Consider the following 20,000-nt stretch of genomic DNA (forward strand, 5'->3'; position numbering starts at 1 on the left):
GAAGAAAACTTGTAGAGGCACACAGTAGAGCACAAAACAGTTACTTTTCTGGTAATTAAAAACAAAACAAAAATGTGTATCCATGTTTGAAACTAAATTTCGACCATGAAACAAACACTGAAACATAAAGTGGGAAGATGCTTTTTTTAGAAAACAACTTTGTTACATTTAAGTTAATGTATCTCTTTGAACCACAGTAAAATTTGAACACCCATTACTGAACGAACTAAATTTTGAACAGGATGTTGTGCTGTTAGTGGCGCTACCCCAGTGGCGAATTTAGGGGGGGGGGCGAAGGGGGGAAAAAAAAGAGAGAGAGAGAGAGAGAGAGAGAGAGAGAGAGAGAGAGAGAGAGAGAGAGAGAGAGAGATGATGGAACTTTATTGTTCAAGGATAGAGGTTTAAGGCGACGCCTTTTCTTTCAACCGGTCCTTAGAAAACACTAAGTAAAGAGAGAGAGAGAGAGAGAGAGAGAGAGAGAGAGAGAGAGAGAGAGAGAGAGAGAGCGAGAGAGAGAGAGATAATTAAATGACAGTTTCTGAGCTCAGGTGGCCCTAGATTGCAGCATTTTGCTTCCTTGAAAAACAAAATTCCGGGGGGAGCATGCCCCCGGACCCCCCTAGCATGTTCGGGCGCTTCGCGCCCGCCCTCAATTCAGGCGCTTCGCGCCTTCAAGTTTGTGCAAAAAGGTTTGGGTGTGCCCCCGCTTCCTTAAGATCCTGGATCCCCCCTTGTACCCTTTACTGACATATTTTAATAGAACACGCGCTTCAAGTCTACGCCTGAGAAAAAGTAATTCATAAGTGACATGAGGTTGTTAACAGATACAGTAAAACCTCCCACTAACGCACCTAATGTCCAGAAAAATCGGTCGTAAAAAGGAGGGGTCTTTATTGGGAGTTTCAGAGGTATAGGCTAATGTTTTTCACAGGGGAGGCAACTGTTAACTGTTGTGTTGGCATGATGTATGTGCATACACCAGCGCACAGACAGGCAGACATAACACACACTACACGCACACACACACACACACACACAGCCTCATAGGTAAAACTTGGTCGTTGGCCTCGGGTGAGAAGGTCAGTGTCTGTAACTGACTGGGTCAGCAATATAGCCTGTGGGAAGAGCGGGACAGCCGTATAGGCTACTGGACTTTCACGCACTACTGACTACAGACTAACCCCTGACTCTTGATGCGTGACTAATGGCTTGCGTGTTCCACGTTTGCGGGGTAATTACGAACTTTGACACTCACTGTTAAAAAGGTCAAAGTCGTTATATTGACCCTATGTTGGTAGGTCGGTCGTCGAAAAAAAGAGGGCGTAGTTCTTGGGAGGTTAGTTACAGTGTGAAAGGCATCCGTGTCTCACTCTGTTCACTGAGTTGACGAGGCGGCCAAGCCGTTTTTGATTATTCTTATTTCTTGCTTTTAGTGCAGCAGATTACAGACCATTGTGCGGCTCAGCCGCGTTTCCAGTTCAACTTTTGAATATTTCATTCCCAGATGCAACAGTGACACACACACACACACACACACACACACACACACACAGGGTAGTAGCCTATTATAGTCAGTCAGTGTGGCGGCAAACCGAGAGAACGACTCGAAAGAGCAAAAACAGCAATACGTGATTCAACTACTGCTTGTTAGTGTTGCTTTGATCGACAAAACAGAATAGAAATCGTTCTGTGTGTGTTTTCGGTTTGTTTACTCTCTGTGTCTCTGTTTAAACTTCCATGGAACATCATCAGACAAGCCTGACGACCGTCAGCATCAAAACAAAACACAAGTCAAAGGTAAACACGCGTTTGCCAAGTTCTCTCTGCACTAAATGTGCAATCCAATCAGCTGGGACACTGTAGTCACGTGAGGAGGGGAGCGCGTGCGCTGACAGCGAGTACCGCCACCATCTTTCTTGCGGCAATCAGAGAAGGCTCGACCGACTGTGGAGTACGATTATTCTCCCTTTCCGGGGTTTTCTACGCTGTGTTGGTGTGTTTGTTGAGAGATTTCGCGATGGATTTCTGTGTGGGCTTCGTCAAAAACCATGTCAGCATGGGAACATGATTCAGTTGGAGTATTACAAGCGTTTCTTGTGATATTTTGATTCAGTGAATGTGATCTGTGTTCAGTCGGGGAGCAGTTAATGTGTGTGTTGAAGCCGTCTGCGACGAGATCCGCTCTGTGATCGGCTGAAAAAGTACCCATTCGTTTGGAGTATCATATTTGGATACCGGATCAGCGGTCGGATATTTCTTTATTTCAGACATGGAGAGCGCAGAAAGAGACTGTAGTGTTTTGGGAGGTCTCTTTCAGACGATTATCAACGATCTGAGGGTAAGCTTCACGGACCGACGTTGCAGTAGCCTGGCATCGCTGCCCTCCGGAGCTAGGGGGGTTTGAGGGATGGGGGAGGCTAGATAGTGCACATTTCATGCAAACTGTCCCATGCATTGTAGCGTTGGCATGTGCGTCACGCTTCTTGATTAGATTGATCGGTGTCAGTAGATAACGTTGTGTCTATTTGAGTTTGAATTCCGTATAGACAATGCTGTTCAGTGATTTTGCATGACATTCAATCTTACATAATATGACACAGGCTAAACATTAGAGACAAACTTATCCACTCAAAGAGATAAACCCTCCAGACTTTACACTTGTGCAGCTTAGGAGTTGGCAGTCTTTGCCGTACCATACATTACTGCTGGCTGTGCTGGTCAGGATATGACACAAGAGCTTTGTATGCAAGCAGGCGGGTTATGCAATGGTCAATAACTCTGCATTCATGAACACCTGATTAGATTTGCTGAACAGATAAGGCAAAGCCTTTATGCTAATAATCTTGTTACAAGTGCCAGATGCCAGCCCATTGTGGTTGTGTAATTTAAGGGTAATGAATGTGTAAGTGGGGTTAATATTGCAATATATGGTCAGTATGAATTATGTGACATGTAGTGACTGTAACTTATAGTTACTAATCTTTACACTTACCCATTCACTTTCTCAGATTGTAATGACAGAGCTTCAAGTACAGTACTGTTAACTCCAATCAGTCAGACTATTATCTCCTTTCAATTTCATCCATTTACTGACCAATACATTTTATTCATTTTTGTTGATGTACATCCGTCCATTGGATTAACATTGGCACAGTAAAAGGCATAGCTAATGGCAGCTGGCTTAATTGATAAACATTACAGTTTACACTTTACAGTAATTGACATATGTTCACTCATGGTCTTTCTTAAGACAGGAAGCATCACATGTCGTAGTGTAAGTTCAGCTGGATACACTCATTGTCATGGAAAGATCGATACTGTACAGGACCTTTTGCTCGTTTTAGAGTTAGTCTGTATACATGTTACAGTTATACTCCGGTAGAACCCGTTCTTATCCCCATCAAAAATATGAGGATGTGACCCCTCGCCCACTACTGCTCAGAGATCACTGACATTTTATAATATAACAGTTCGAAAACACTTTTTGCCTCAGGTAGTGAGTACTAATTACTAATAGTAATACTATCCTGCTGGTAAGAACTTTAGAAAAGGCAGTGTTCTGGCAGGCATAGAAGACGTAGTCTAACATTAACAATCTTCACTGGAGCCATGAATGGCAGAAACCCTTTGCATAGTCACGGAGAGGGCAGGTGAATTCATTCAAGAAGGCTGTCTGTTTCACATTTTTTCTTGCTGGTAGGATTGTGGTAAGGCTGAGGTAAGGGTGGAAGCCAGAATAAAACCCCAAAGGTGTGCCAGCAACTCCTACCTCACTTAGTATGAAAGACGGAGAGGGCAGGTGGAAAGATCAGACACAAAAGCCTAGGCATTGGGCGGTTAATGGATGAGTAGAGAAAGGAGACCCCCTCAGCATTTTGTTTGAGAAACTGAGCATAAATGGAGCCACCCCTTGACAAGATCCTGGTCAGCCAAGTGTGGAAAGGTGAACAGCACTGCTTGAGAATGAGATAAGCGAAAGAAGAAGAAACAGGTTTAGGTAATCCTAGCCAGCCAGCCCGGTGAATAATGTTGGGTATGAGGGCGGAATCAGATTGAAGCAGCTGTGCCTGTGTTGACTGTAGTTCCACTCCCTGTTTCTTTGGGTATGACTTGTCTCTTCGGGTATGACTTGGGTAGTTTGTGCCTATCTGGATCTAATAATACATGTATCACATTATGACACCAACAATTAATTAATTATGTATGCCTGCCAGTGTTGTGTAGCTTTGCCTTGCAACAGCATTGTTACATTTTACAATTACAGTACTGTTGGTGTTAGTCTGTTAGTGAGTGTTACAGTGTTGAAACACAAGATTTTTGCCACTACAGTGGCTGTGGCCACTCTACCCCTACCACACCAACCTCTCTGTCTCTCCCCCCCCCCCTCTCACCTTCAACACACAACATGACCTTGTGAAAAAAAAGACCCAGGAGGGAAAGTTTGTGACCATGAAACATGGGTTTTGGAGAAAGTTCACCAGACCTGTTAAACTAGAGGGAGACGCCTACTGACACAGTGTTACTATGATCTCTGAGTCATAGCCATGATCTTTTTACCTTGTAATTTGTGTTTAAATTTTTTTTTAAGTCCTGAAAGTTTAACACTTTAATAGTAATCATCAGTAGTATTCCATTTCCAGTTGCACGATATTACAATTTGAAATCAGATTTCAAATGATAGTTTTATATATATTGATAACTCATTCATAACAGTTGTGCTCTTGAGACTAAAGTGCAATTTTTAGATTTTTATTTATTGTTTTACTTTATGGGGGGGGGGGGGGGGGGGGCAGCATGTTCAGTTTAAGGGCTACTGGTTTGCTGTTGAGTAACATGATTATGAATTAAGAAATGTATTTGATTGTGCAAGATCAAAGTATACACTACAGTTTATAAATTATACTACGTGTAGAACTTTTCTATTGGTCTGTTGTGCTTAACTGCACTGAAGAGGACAGGATTACACAGTTTTTATTTGTAAAATTATTAAATTATGTGCTAGTACTTTTAGTTTTGTAATAAAGTTCTGAGTCTGAGTTTTACATTTGTACCACCTACTTGAACAAGTTTAACTTTAAGTGATACATTTTCACCAGTAATGTTACACTTAGTTGAGTTCATTTTTTCTGTGCATGTGTTGTGATTGCTGCTTTTTTTTTCTTACAGAGTAGTTCACCAATATGGGAGGATTTCACGTACAAAGCTACAAAACTTCATCAATGTCTCAAGTAAGAATCTTGAACATTTCAGAAATTTTTCATGCCTAGTGTTTAGGATATTTGATCATTTCGTTTATTTTTTATTTTATTTTGTCATGTAAAAAGAGTGATTAGATGGTGTTGTCAAATGGAGGATGTTAGAAATGACTTAAATGCCATACATCTTACACTGTGTACACCAGTATACATGTGTACACAATACATGCATCACTTACAATTTATAGGTTTAGGTATCACTCATTCACTGCCACTTGTCAGGATGGGTTGTAATTGTCAATTGATGTAATTATTTTGAATATTGTGAGGGGAAGTTTCGAAGTATTATTAATAACTAATGCTTTTTTTATTGTTAAAAATGTTAACGATTCTTGAACTGTCTTGTTACAATTTCATGTATACCCTCAGATCCTGAAGTGTGCATACTGCATTATATTAAATTATCTTATGACAACATCTAAACTACACACAGCTCTACATGTAGTAATAAAGGCGCATACATGTAGTAACAATCACACTTCAGTGACTATGCCTACTCAAGCTCCAAGCACACCTGATGGACATCTCCAGTGACAGATGATCATTAATGTCAGTATTCCTCAACCTTTTCCCGGTGTGGTGCAGTGAATTGTGATGGTTGGTTTTGCCATTACAGGACCACACTGGCGGCTATCAGCGGATTCCTGGAAGCCTTCCAGAGAGTGGCAGACATGGCCACCAATTCCAAAGGTGAGCGCTTAATTAATACTACAGTATTAGTTTTTAATACATGTTTGTGTGGCATAGTCTAGATAACTCCCTAGAAGTAGAAGCGATGATACATTCTGAAATAAGAGTAAGCATTTTGAGATTCTTTCGGTGCGACCAGGTAGGTCACACGGGGCTGAATTTTGATGTTGCTGTTTCTGTCAGTGTGTTACTGTTACAGGGGAGAAGAGTTGAGGGATGGTACACTATTGGTTGAACGTGTGCTGGTATTGCAATAATTAGTGGTGTGCATGACATTGACAGGTTTGCCTGGGTCATTTGAGTGAGTGGTGCTTTGTGTCAGCTGAATGTAAGTTGAGCAATGTAAAGTGTAACATTAGTTCAAGGGGTAAAGTGCGAGTTGTTATACATATATATGTATGCAGCTCGTAACTTGTAAAATTGAGCTAGTGTGACAAGTTTGTCTTGTGGATCTGTCCATTATACATACTGTATCTATCACATTTTCACCCTGGGTGTGCACATTAATCACATTTGAATTTGAACTAAACCTGTGTGCTTGTATCTGATCAACTGGTCTACTGTTTACAGTTACACATGATGTTGTGATTGTCTGTATAATTGTGTGTGTACACAATCAGAAAAAGAGAAAGTGGTTGTAGTACACAGGTGCCGAAAGTGCTGAAAGTTTCACGATAGACTGCCTGAAAGTGAAAGCCAAACTGTTCCTCATGTCACAAGTTTGCAAAGTTATGGCCATGTCATTCGTGAAGCCATGTAATCTGTGTGTCCATGTTGCTGTAACTTGTTTGTTCTCACTCCATTTGCATAGCCACAGCTTCAGACATAATTGAAGTTGAAATCCTTCAGGATTCAGTGCGGATTTTGCAGAGTTTATTTTGCAAAGAGAGGCCTGCCAGCATGTACGGCTCTCTGATTACCCTTCCAGCACAGGCACACATAACGCTGTGTGGACAGAGTTCCAATCCGTGAGATAAGAAGCAAATAAACTGGAGAGCTAATGCCAAGGGAATGCATGTTATCACCTAAGTGCCTCTCCGAGCTTGTTTCATGTTTAGCACACATCATCCAATGAGCGTGAGTTGACTTAAAAAAAATATTTGTTGCTGATGCGGCTGTTTGAGACTGGAGGGTTGCTGTTAGTGTAATCTTTGTGTTAGCAGTATCTGTGGAGGTTACACAGCAAGATGAGCAGGGTTAATTCCAGGAAGGATTTTTGATTACTCCTGTGGCTGGCTGCCAAACCTGGGACTACAGAGTGAGACTGTGAGCCAGCTGGCAAATGTTCACTTCTTGTTTTTCTTTGTTTTTCCAAGACTCATTGAGTCATTCTTCCTATGTTACTTAATTATTTCCTTAGTTGTTGTGTTTGTGAAGTTGATAACACCAGTCATCATCATGATGTTGTTTTATAAGGATATATATATATATATGTGGGAAGCACAAACTCAAAATGGAAGACAGACTGCAGATGCTTAGTTATGATTTGAAATAAATTGGTAGTAGATTATTTAACGGACACTTGTAAGTTGTATGTGAAATGTATCTTACAAACATGAACAGCTTTGTTTTGTTTATTTTAGTATGGATTGTGATACAGTGATGAAAAGAGAACTGTTGATTTTACAGAAAATCGGAGCTTGGTTGATTCTGATTAAGAAGCTTGCACAAACAGCGAACATTGCAAAGCGTATTGCTACGTTAGGATAGCAAACACTAGAAGTAGAACTCAAAAGACGGCAGCAAGAATTCACCAGACAAAGTGGCATACTGTAGAAGTATCGATGTACGTTGAGCTGTCTGGGTTTCTCTTGTGGCCCTTGGAAGCGGTTCATCGGTAGAGTATAGCTCATGACTCATCACAAGAGCAAGCCCCTTGAATCTGTGTAGTAGAGAGAGAGATGGAGCCAGGGAGGTCTCTTTGGCTGTTCCATGGTGTTGCTATATCAACACTGACGTTCCCTGTTTCCAACTGTTAAACTGCTGTGTAAACGGCAATTTTTTTCGAGAAAAAAAAGAAGGTGTGTGTGTGTGTGTGTGTGTTTATAGGGAGGGAGAGAGAGATGTGTAACGGTTTTTTGTTGTTGATGATTTTTGTCTACGACCTTACATAGTTAAGTGTGCTCGCGCAAGGATAAATTGATAAGCATCCAAACAGAATAAGACATAATATCATTTATTGTCCATACAATTACAATGGATGGAAAAGTGTGGTTCATCTGGTCTTAAAACAACATATATGACAACAACCTTAAAAAACAAAAATACGAACAATAAAACATAACAAAAAGATCAAACTATAAGTATAAGTAGCTTTTAATTATTCTGTGTTAGTTTTAGTCGACTAATACACAGTAATAGTGGCAGTATAATATATATTATAGTACAGATTATTTTACAGATAGGCACGGTAATACTGCTACATGGTTGACCCCGCGGCCGCTCCGACGAAAAGTCGAAAGAGCATTTGAGAACCGGTAGCACGAGCAGGTGACCTACTTCTTTCTCTTTGTGGGCAGCGGGAACCCCCACACGTGTGAGTGTGTCTGGGGACGGCAGATGTGGCAAAGGTCGCCCTCACAGATTTTTTTTTATGCCTGAATGTTGTGTTTGACACAGGGAAGGCCTGTTTTGGTGGGCTAAACGCCTCCATATGCGGTGCACGATTCAGCTTCTTTCTGTGCCCAGCCACGATGTTGGGTTAATCAGTTTGTCCGCGAAAGGGCCAGCAAGCAAACTGGCCGAGCAGAGAACCAACAAGAAGGGGTTGTTTCATGGGCAAACAAGCTGGCCATTGCACACCACGGCTGCATTTTCCCCATCCTTCTTTGTGACCGAGGAATATGTTTTCAAGCACAGAGTTAACGTTATTGTGTGCATTTTGCGATGACTCTTTATGAGGTCATTTTCGAGACAAGTTCCTCTCTCATGACATCGCTTCAGCTATTCAAGTTCTAAGCTACTCCTGTTCCGACGATGCATGCTCTTGGCTTTTGAATAACTTCCCAGTTGAAAATTGATTACAAGGCTATTGCTTTTTACATTTAGTCAAGTTTTGACTAAATGTTTTAACATAGAGGGGGAATCGAGACGAGGGTCGTGGTGTGTGTGTGCGTGCGTGTGTGTGTGTGTGTGTGTAGAGCGATTCAGACTAAACTACTGGACCGATCTTTATGAAATTTGACATGAGAGTTCCTGGGTATGAAATCCCCGAACGTTTTTTTCATTTTTTTGATAAATGTCTTTGATGACGTCATATCCGGCTTTTCGTGAAAGTTGAGGCGGCACTGTCACGCCCTCATTTTTCAACCAAATTGGTTGAAATTTTGGTCAAGTACTCTTCAACGAAGCCCGGGGTTCGGTATTGCATTTCAGCTTGGTGGCTTAAAAATTAATTAATGACTTTGGTCATTAAAAATCTGAAAATTGTAAAAAAAAATAAAAATTTATAAAACGATCCAAATTTACGTTTATCTTATTCTCCATCATTTTCTGATTCCAAAAACATATAAATATGTTATATTCGGATTAAAAACAAGCTCTGAAAATTAAATATATAAAAATTATTATCAAATTTTTTTTTTCGAAATCAATTTAAAAACACTTTCATCTTATTCCTTGTCGGTTCCTGATTCCAAAAATATATAGATATGATATGTTTGGATTAAAAACACGCTCAGAAAGTTAAAACAAAGAGAGGTACAGAAAAGCGTGCTATCCTTCTCAGCGCAACGAATACCCCGCTCTTCTTGTCAATTCCACGTGTTCTGTGAGTTCGACAGCTACTTGACTAAATATTGTATTTTCGCCTTACGCGACTTGTTACATTTAGTCAAGTTTTGACTAAATGTTTTAACATAGAGGGGGAATCGAGACGAGGGTCGTGGTGTGTGTGTGTCTGTCTGTGTGTGTGTGTAGAGCGATTCAGACAACTACTGGACCGATCTTTATGAAATTTTACATGAGAGTTCCTGGGTATGATATCCCCAGACATTTTTTTCATTTTTTCGATAAATGCCTTTGATGACGTCATATCCCGCTTTTTGTAAAAGTTGAGGCGGCACTGTCACACCCTCATTTTTCAATCAAATTGATTAAAATTTTCGTAAAGCAATCTTCGACGAAGGCCGGACTTCGGTATTGCATTTCAGCTTGGTGGCTTAAAAATTTATTGATGATTTTGGTCATTAAAAATCTGAAAATTGTAATAATTTTTTTTTTATATGAAACGTTCCAAATTTACGTTCATCTTATTCTTCATTATTTTCTGATTCCAAAAACATATAAATATGTTATATTCGGATTAAAAACAAGCTCTGAAAATTAAAAATATAAAAATAATGATCAAAATTAAATTTGCGAAATCGATTTAAAAACAATTTCATCTTATTCCTTGTCGGTGTCTGATTCCAAAAACATATATAGATATGATATGTTTGGATTAAAAACACGCTCAGAAAGTTAAAACGAAGAGAGGTACAGAAAAGCGTGCTATGCAGCACAGCGAAACCACTACCGCTCTAAACAGGCTCGTCAGTTTCACTGCGTTTTGCACGAACGGCGGACTACGGTCATTGTGAAAAAATGCAGTGCATTCCGTTTCATTCTGTGAGTTCCACAGCTTGACTAAATAGTAAATGTAGTAATTTCGCCTTGCACGACTTATTTTGTTATGTCATTACGCACCTACCAGGCTTTGCTTTTATTGGCAAATCATAGTACCAAGATAGGTTGCTGACCCTTAATCAATGCCCTTACATAATTATGTTTCATATTATTTTGATAAATCATGACATGAAAAACAAAATTATGTAGAAGTGCAAGGCAATTAGTAAACTCCTTACTTCGTTGAGCTTATGCTTAAGTACAGTAGTTTAAACAAACTTTAAGGCAATGAGGAATCAGAGACTTTGTTGAGGTCCAGCCATAAGAAAGATGAGATTTATGCAAGTGCACTGTGCTGTGAATGACTAGAACTAGAAGCCAAGAAAAGAATGTGGCGAGAGTCTGGGTTTTGGCCAAGAGTGTCAACCAGGGGTATTATCAGTGCTCCCTAATTAGATGACGTCATTGGCATGGTGAAACATGTATCAGTATTCGGTTAGAAAAACAAAACAAACAAAAAGCCCGAACATCTGGGTCTGTATGTGCCTCTGTCGGAATGTATTTGTGCATTTCAGTGTGTACACTTGTTTAAAGAACATCCTTGTAGATGTAACAAGAGATTGTGTCAGTATGCACTAATGCATGCATTTAAGTATGTGTACTTGTATTGAGTACATCCCAAAGGACATGATACACGTGTATACTCAGCAAATCTTCACGTGCAGTGTTACTGTTAAGACTTAATAATGAAAGTGAGAAGACGTGCCATATTTTCACTGTAAGTTGTAGGAGAACTTTTTTCAAAGCCCTGTTCAAATGTACAGACCAAAAAAACAAAAAAAAACACGCTCAAATGTCTATAGCAATAGACCAGGTGTATTATATTCATGTTGGCAATGTCCTGTGGTTTTATGACGCCTTCAGTGGGTTGCACAACAAAAGAGGCTTTGCTTGAGCCATGCATTGAAGGGAGCGGTTCATGTTTTTATTGGTGCTCTTTTCCTGTTGAAACTTGTTTGGCAGCTGATCTAAATTTATCATTTTCAATCCGCAGCTTACACTCACTAACTTACAGTTTTAAAGATATATACCTCTTTCCCGTTTTAGGTGATTTACAAGATGGTTAACACGCCAGGAAAGGTACCTTTACGCGTTGTGTAGGATATCGCTTATTTCTAAACACACTGGTAGCTGACCGAGCAGAATAACCATTCGTGACACTTGAGTTGACATGAAGAGGATGGGGTAGCTACATAAATAGGGGCTGAAAATGTCTTCTGTGACATAGATGAACACGCAAACATTTTAGTAAGTGGGACGACAGGGGGATTTATTTTTTGGTCTCACACTCACAGACACATAGTATAGACACAGAGCTGGGTCCTGGATAAGTGGAGAGTTGCTGAATATTTTAGAGTGTCAGTGGCAAGGCAGTACGGATAAGGTCGACCTGTGCACAGTGTCAAAATAATCCCCCTGTAATTCCAGCGGACGTGAACCGCGAATTATTCTCTCTCCCAAGTAAACCGTGTTTTTCAATGGGTACAGTTGATGTTGATCGTAGTCCCAGCGTGAACATGCCACGGTTGCTGTCTGACAGGCTTTTGTCTGTAGTTTAGAAGTTTGACATGTAATTCATACCCGTGCCAGCGATTGTTTTGTATGAGACAGTTTTACAGTATGTGAGCATTGAAGGCGAACCAGGTTTCAAGTGAATAAACGTTTTTGGGAAATAACTCTGTCAGGATTGTGTGTGTGCCAGAGCACGCAAATATTAGTTTGATTCTAAATAAATAAAATTCCTTTCAGTTTGAGTGACGTTACGTTTCCATCTGAAGCTGAATCTAGTTTTTCTTGTGTCGTTGAGACATTTTGCACATCCAGCTTGGCATTATTCAATAATAGCTACATCTTATTTCCTGCGAAATATCCAGCGCAGAAACAATAACACCAGGGTCGCAAAACCCAAACAACTTTTGGTATTTTGGGTCAAGTTATACATTTCTTCTTCCTTGCATTGCCGGATCCCCCAGTATCCACAACTGTGCACATTTTTTCTATCGATATCAGCTCTTAGTAGAACTTGTAGTGTCCAGTGAGAGCAACTTTTAGTAGTCTTGATAAGAATCTAGATTAACCAGGCCACCTATGAAAAGCTGTAGGCATGTTGACCTGAGTTGAACTCGCGCTGTCTTTTCGGTTGTTGTCAAAAGACCTTAGCTCGTTGAGGTCTTGTTAATTTTGTTTAAATTGTGCCGGTGAATGTCTTTGCTGTGGCTATGATAGAATGCTGTCGGATTAGGGTTCCTTGTTGTTAGGGGGTTGAAAATATTAACTGAAGAATTGTGTTCCTCTTAGGAATGTTTAGATGCTATGCAAAGGAGTACTTCAGTTCACGCATGGCCTGTTCGAAAATCATTATTGAGTCTACACAGCTACGGCAAATTTGAAAAGATTGAAGGGGGCAGGGGTTGACTGACTCGAGGAAAAAAATTGACACTTCACCAGATATGCATGGGCAATTTTGTTAAGATATGGCTTGTAAAGTTTCCAGGGCGGACAATAACAAACAATAAGCAAATCCAAAATTTTAAGACTGGTGTTTTGCAAAGAGGGTCGCTGTCAGTACGTGTTAGTTCTCACTTTGAAGCTTTCCATATCTGGTATTTGGTAAAAACACACCAAAAAAACATAGTCTTTTAGGTCATCACTCTCCCTCGAAAACAGAGCTCTATTAAAAAAAGTCCTGCTTATGCTAGAGTTGCTTATTGCAAACAACTAGGGGTAACTGACAGTATTTAGAATTGTCAGGAAATGAAACCAAGTAGTACTTGAGTTGATGTATCTCAATTCATTTTGCTTATTTTGTAAACATCACGAGAAAAATGCGCCACTTTCGTCATATCTCTATATAAACTCAGAGGCAAAAGAAACGCAAATGCTGCAGTGAAGATGGGTTACACATGAATTTTAATGTCGAATTAATTATTTCGGGTTAACAATAACAAGGAAACGAATTGACCGATACAAAAACCATACGGAAAAGTGTATTGGGATGAGAGCATGACGTGCCATGTTCCACTGAACACTGTTTGAAGACTGTTGAAAGTCAATAGCGTGTTGCTGCTCCTCTCTGGGCGTTGATGACTGTGGCGCACCTCCGGTACATGGAGAGGACGAGGTGATTAATTTGCTGCTGAGGGACTTGAGCCCACAACTGGGTCACGGCAGCACGCAGTTCTGCTGCTGTGCAAGGGCATTAATCCTTCTTTGCATGATGTCCCAAAAGTGTTCGATTGGGTTGAGATCCGGAGATCGAGCAGGATGAGGCAGAAGGTTCACGTTGTTGTGACGCAGGAAGTCCTGGGTAGCACATGCAGCATGGGGACGGGCATTGTCTTGCTGAAACAGGCAGTTCCGGTGCCTCTGGACAAATGGAACCACATAGGGACGCAGGACTTGATTGATGTAGCGGTCTGCATTGACACCATTCCCACGACCTTGGCCGACGTTCTGAAAGACGACAGGTCCCACTCGCTGGTTGACACCAATGGCGCCCCATTTCATGACGCTGGCACCTCCCCAGCGATCATGCTGCAGGATGTTATTGTTCGCAAACAGCTGTCCAGGTCTTCGCCCCCATGATGGTTTGGGATCCCCGTGAACAAGACCTCGCGTGTGACCCAGATAACAGCAAACACGGTTCTGACAAGATGAGACCGCTAAAACAACACGTGCAGAACATGCTAGTATCATGATTTTCTTTCTATTTCAAGTCTATAAAGGTTTAATTAACGCATCCTTTATTTGCGTTTCTTTTGCCTCCGAGTTTAGTATGCAACATACATTGTGTACATCCGCATCATCAACAATAATAATATAGATTATAACACACAGCAACACTGTACATAACACACGCTGTTGACTGGAGTTGTCGGAGTCTTGACACCGCCCCTTGTTTTCCGGCCACTTTAGGGCTCAGGAAGGAAGCCACCGAAGAGGGTCCGATCCACTCGACCACTTGCAAGTGATTACAAATGGACCTGTGTACATGTATGCTGGGCGTAACACTCTGGTCCGGTCCACTAGACCAGCTGGAAGTGATGACAGTACAGTGGCACCCCCATATTAAGACCTCCAAAAGTCGGAGAAAATAGGTAGTTTTTAGAATGGAAGTAATTTTTACATTTAGTCAAGTTTTGACTAAATGTTTTAACATAGAGGGGGAATCGAGACGAGGGTCGTGGTGTATGTGTGTGTGTGTGTGTAGAGCGATTCAGACAAAACTATTGGACCGATCTTAATGAAATTTTACATGAGAGTTCTTTTTTTCGATAAATACCTTTGATGACGTCATATCCGGCTTTTTGTAAAAGTTGAGGCGGCACTGTCACACCCTCATTTTTCAATCAAATTGATATAAATTTTGGCCAAGCAATCTTCGACGAAGGCCGGGCTTCGGTATTGCATTTCAGCTTGGTGGCTTACAAATTAATGAATGACTTTGGTCATTAAAAATCTGAACTTTTTTTTGTAAAAATTTTCTTTTATTATAAAACGATCCAAATTTACGTTCATCTTATTTTTCATCATTTTCTGATTCCAAAAACATATATATATATATGTTATATTTGGATTAAAAACAAGCTCTGAAAATTAAAAATATAAAAATTATGATCAAAATTAAATTTTCGAAATCAATTTAAAAACACTTTCATCTTATTACTTGTCGGTTCCTGATTCCAAAAACATATAGATATGATATGTTTGGATTAAAAACACGCTCAGAAAGTTAAAACGAAGAGGGGTACAGAAAAGCGTGCTTTCCTTCTCAGCGCAACTACTACCCCGCTCTTCTTGTCAATTTCACTGCCTTTGCCACGAGCGGTGGACTGACGATGCTACGAGTATACGGTCTTGCTGAAAAATTGCATTGCGTTCAGTTTCATTCTGTGAGTTCGACAGCTTGACTAAATGTTGTATTTTCGCCTTACGCGACTTGTTAGTTTTTACGGGAGCTATGAACAGACAATCTAACAAGTCGCGTAAGGCGAAATTACTACATTTAGTCAAGCTGTGGAACTCTCAGAATGAAACTGAACGCACTGCATTTTTTCACAATGACCGTAGTCCGCCGCTTGTGCATAACGGAGTTTGTTTGTTTGTTTGTTTGTTCGTACATGGGCTGAAACTCCCACGGCTTTTACGTGTATGACCGTTTTTACCCCGCCATTTAGGCAGCCATACGCCGCTTTCGGAGGAAGCATGCTGGGTATTTTCGTGTTTCTATAACCCACCGAACTCTGACATGGATTACAGGATCTTTTTCGTGCGTACTTGGTCTTGTGCTTGCGTGTACACACGGGGGTGTTCGGACTCCGAGGAGAGTCTGCACACAAAGTTGACTCTGAGAAATAAGCATAACGGAGTGAAACTGACGAGCATGTTCAGCGCGGTAGTGGTTTCGCTGTGCTGCATAGCACGCTTTTCTGTACCACTCTTCGTTTTAACTTTCTGAGCGTGTTTTTAATCCAAACATATCATATCTATATGTTTTTGGAATTAAGAACCGACAAGGAATAAGATGAAATTGTTTTTAAATCGATTTCGGAAATTTAATTTTGATCATAATTTTTATATTTTTAATTTTCAGAGCTTGTTTTTGATCCAAATATAACATATTTATATGTTTTTTGAATCAGGAAATGATGTAGAATAAGATGAACGTAAATTTGGATCGTTTTATAAAAACAAAATGTATTACAATTTTCAGATTTTTAATGACCAAAGTCATTAATTAATTTTTAAGCCACCAAGCTGAAAGGCAATACCGAAGTCCGGCCTTCGTCGAAGATTGCTTGGCCAAATTTTCAATCAATTTGTTTGAAAAATGAGGGTGTGACAGTGCCACCTCAACTTTTACAAAAAGCCGGATATGACGTCATCAAAAGTATTTATCGAAAAAAAGAAAAAACTTCCGGGGATATCATTCCCAGGAACTCTCATGTCACATTTCATAAAGATCGGTCCCGTAGTTTAGTCTGAATCGCTCTACACACACACACGCACAGACCGACAGACACACACACACACACACACACACACATACACCACACCCTCGTCTCGATTCCCCCCTCTACGTTAAAACATTTAGTCAAAACTTGACTAAATGTAAAACAGGAAGGTCTTAAATTAAAAGGTCGAGTCTTAAATTGGCGGAAGGGGGGGGGGGGGGGGGGGGTTGGGGGAGTTCTACTTTAGTACCTTGGGTGTGAGGCCCCTTACAACGCATCCTGTTGTATATTATCTTAACCAAAGTATACCTGTCTTGACAGGCCACCTGCAATGAAGGGCCACATTTGGCTGGTCCAAATGGTGTCCTTTCATCGCAGGTACCTCGGTACATACATGCTGAACACAACACTCTGGGCGCTGGTGTGGTCGCTTGTCGAACCACTTGCACGAATAAGCTGAGTGTTTTGTTTGTCCTACCAATAATAGAAACCGTGCAAGTGTCAAGAGCCTTTGACATTGTCGCGGATGGGACCACCTCTGTGGCCAATGATACGTGTAACTGTTGTGGATTGTTGGGGCAGTGTTACTGTTACGATTTACTTTGCGATGAAGGACTCGGGGGAGCCTACTCCACAGTCTGTTTGCTCATTGCCAATAGAATTAACACGCAAAAGATAAATAGCAGCAAATGATTGCAGACATGTAGACATTACAAAGGAGCATGAGCTCACACAAAATACAGTCATTTGCAACGATTCAGGTCTACATTATGTTTTTATAATGGTAAACTTATATTGTTATAATGGTAGATGTTGCTTACAGTTTGTCCCCCTCCGTTTCTCGTTTGTTTGTGTCAATTTGCATTTTCCGAATTGAAATGAGGAACGATTGCTTGAAATGAGAGAAGGAACTCAATGCAGAAAGTGTTATTTCCGAGTTTTGTTACGTTTAAGAGCTTTTGAAGTACTTGGAAAATCCCTCAAATGTATTCATGACTGTTTCTGAGTGCCATTAAAGTGCGATAGCGGAATTGTGAAGACAGACTTACTCTTCTGTTCCTCTCTCTTATCTTATCAATGACAAAAGGGAAGCTTTTGAATTACGATTAAGTTGCATAGATCTTGACAATCTCTCTTTCTGTCTCTCTCTTTCCCCCTCTCTCTTTCTTCGTCTCTCTCTCTCTCTCTCTCTCTCTCTCTCTCTCTCTCTCTCTCTCTCTCTCTCTCTCTCTCTCTCTCTCTCTCTCTCTCTCTCTCTCTCTCTCTCGTGTAACCCCACTAGACATATATATATATTTTGTATTTTATGGAAGACAATAATCAGTAGCCCTCGGAATAAGCTATTTGAAGCAGTTCATAATCTGCAATCTCCCCAGCAATGGCTTTATCTTGGGTTACAAGTGAGAAAGCTGAACCCTATAAAGACCCCATTACCGAGCCTTCACAAAAACGGGTGTGGGGTTAGACAGGCACACGATTTGACAAAAGTGGTAACTCTTTCGTTTTCGAGGACCTTTGAAAGCAGTTCTAACCACAATACCAGGTGTAGCAGGAGCAGTGCCTGCTTTTCACATTTTTCTTTGCTTAGTGCAAAATACACTAAGTACATTTATAACATTAAGTGTATACGTGTTTACTATACACTCGTGTCCTTTGCGGTTTTGGTGCGGTTGTCGCGAAGTCATTTGGTTTTCAGCTGATAGTGATACTTCTGGGTGACAGCCGGTGATTTATCAGTATCACTGTGTTCGAGGTAGTGTGCGTCTTCTTGCCGTTGTCCCAAGGACTACCGCAGATTGCCCAAACGTGTGTGTAGTCTTTTCTTTAAAAGCCTGTGTGACTGCGCGCAGTCAGCAGCTGTAACACTATGTTATTGAGAACAGTTCGGTCTTTGCAGGTTTCTGCTCAAAGTACATGCCTCCAGTCAATGTCTGACCCTTGCTGTTCTTTTGCTTTGAATTTGATTTATAGAAGGTAACGTTTACGTAAGCTGTATTAAAGTTGAGGACGGTAAATAGGGTGACCCGTGGATTTTCCTGCTGAAATGACATTTTTCGTTTTTTCTTACAAAGGACCTCAATGTGAATGCTAAGCAAACTAAATCGTAGAAATGTACGGCTAAACCAACCCCTTAGCGTTTGCGTCTAAAATAAAGAAATTGCAACATTGGAACTTCGTGGCGAAATGGTTATCAGAATGGTATGTAAGCAATAAGAGAAAAATGTCCAGTTTCTGTATTGCAACGCAGGCAAGTAATGCAGCGTAAGTTAGGAGCTGAAGCACACTACACCTACAGCTGTAGCGCAAGAACCGTTAGATGCATGGCAAACCGTTAGCCCAATAAATGACCCAGGTAATTCATTACCCTAGGGTCGGTCTCAGCTGACTGGAATCTGATTTGGTGAAACTACAGGCCTGGCCCCCATGGGGGGAAGATTACACCTGACTGATAGGGACTGATGAATGGAGGGCCCTGTTTCTTGCATTATTCCGTGTTGCACGAGCACTTTCCGAGGTGATAGAGACGGTAGTTTTCATCCGTTTGGCGGCCACGATCATCTTGTCAATTATTCTGCGGCGTCTAGTAACACTGGCGGTAGCAGCCGAGCTCCATGTATGAAATTGTACAGTTGACCTACGTGTTTTTTGGGGGATTATGAGCTTTTGCTCAATTGATACACACTGAGGGTAGTAGCCGCTCCCTATGTGGGATGAGCAGTTTTGCTGTAATTGTTAAAATGATTTCTGTCGAGCTCTCATTGAAGTGATACAGACAGGAACTCATACTGGTGGTCGCAGCCGAACTCCATTATTATAGTTTGTAGGAAATGATATAATGCACAATTCAGCTGCAGTTTGTATAGGTTTATGAGCTCATGCTCCAATGATACAGACATTAGAATGAATAATTATTGCTCGCGCTATTGGTAGAAGCCTTTTCCTATAGATTCGATGTGCAGTTTAGCTGCATCTTTTATGGTAACATTAGCTCTTGCTCAAGTGATACAGACAGTAACTGTTACTGAAACTAACGGTAACTACCGCTCTGTATGCCGTGTGCAGTTCAGCAGCAATTTGTATTGGATTATTGAACGACTGGGCTTAGGCGCTTGCACAATTGCTGAATTTGCCGTCATGAATAAATGATGCTAGTCTGACATGGAACAGATGTTCCGAAGTTCTGTCTACTTTGCGGTTTCTGTTCTGTGTGAATTAGCAGCCTATGTGTTTAATTAGCTTATCTGCTGTTGATTGACTGGCTACAAAGGGATTTGTGATGTAAATCTAAGATACATTATCAGCAGATAATTTTGTGCTGACGGACAAGTCTGTACTCAGCTGGATGAAACTATCGAATGTAATTGTGTGTTGAATGTACTTGCACAATTATAATGGGATAAACAAACTTTGACCACCGCTTTTGAACATGTTTTGA

General features: G+C 40.8%; 1 protein-coding gene across 7 annotated transcripts in view; it reads left to right on the top strand.

The window, feature by feature from the left end:
* The first annotated feature begins 1,884 nt into the window (after positions 1–1,884).
* The window catches only part of LOC138969290 (protein MTSS 2-like), a 56,611-nt gene continuing 38,495 nt past the window's right edge, over positions 1,885–20,000 (top strand). For 2 of the 7 annotated variants that reach the window (XM_070342071.1, XM_070342055.1), the window contains exons 1-3: positions 1,885–2,338; positions 5,167–5,228; positions 5,872–5,945. In XM_070342071.1, coding sequence (XP_070198172.1) covers positions 2,270–2,338; positions 5,167–5,228; positions 5,872–5,945 — 205 coding nt within the window. In that variant the 5' untranslated portion in view covers positions 1,885–2,269. The remainder of the gene's footprint in view (positions 2,339–5,166; positions 5,229–5,871; positions 5,946–20,000) is intronic. The other 5 variants (XM_070342048.1, XM_070342095.1, XM_070342063.1 and 2 more) reach the window with 3 other exon arrangements.

This window comes from Littorina saxatilis, linkage group LG1, assembly GCF_037325665.1.
Source record: "Littorina saxatilis isolate snail1 linkage group LG1, US_GU_Lsax_2.0, whole genome shotgun sequence".
In the NCBI taxonomy this organism is placed as follows: Eukaryota; Metazoa; Mollusca; class Gastropoda; order Littorinimorpha; family Littorinidae; genus Littorina; species Littorina saxatilis.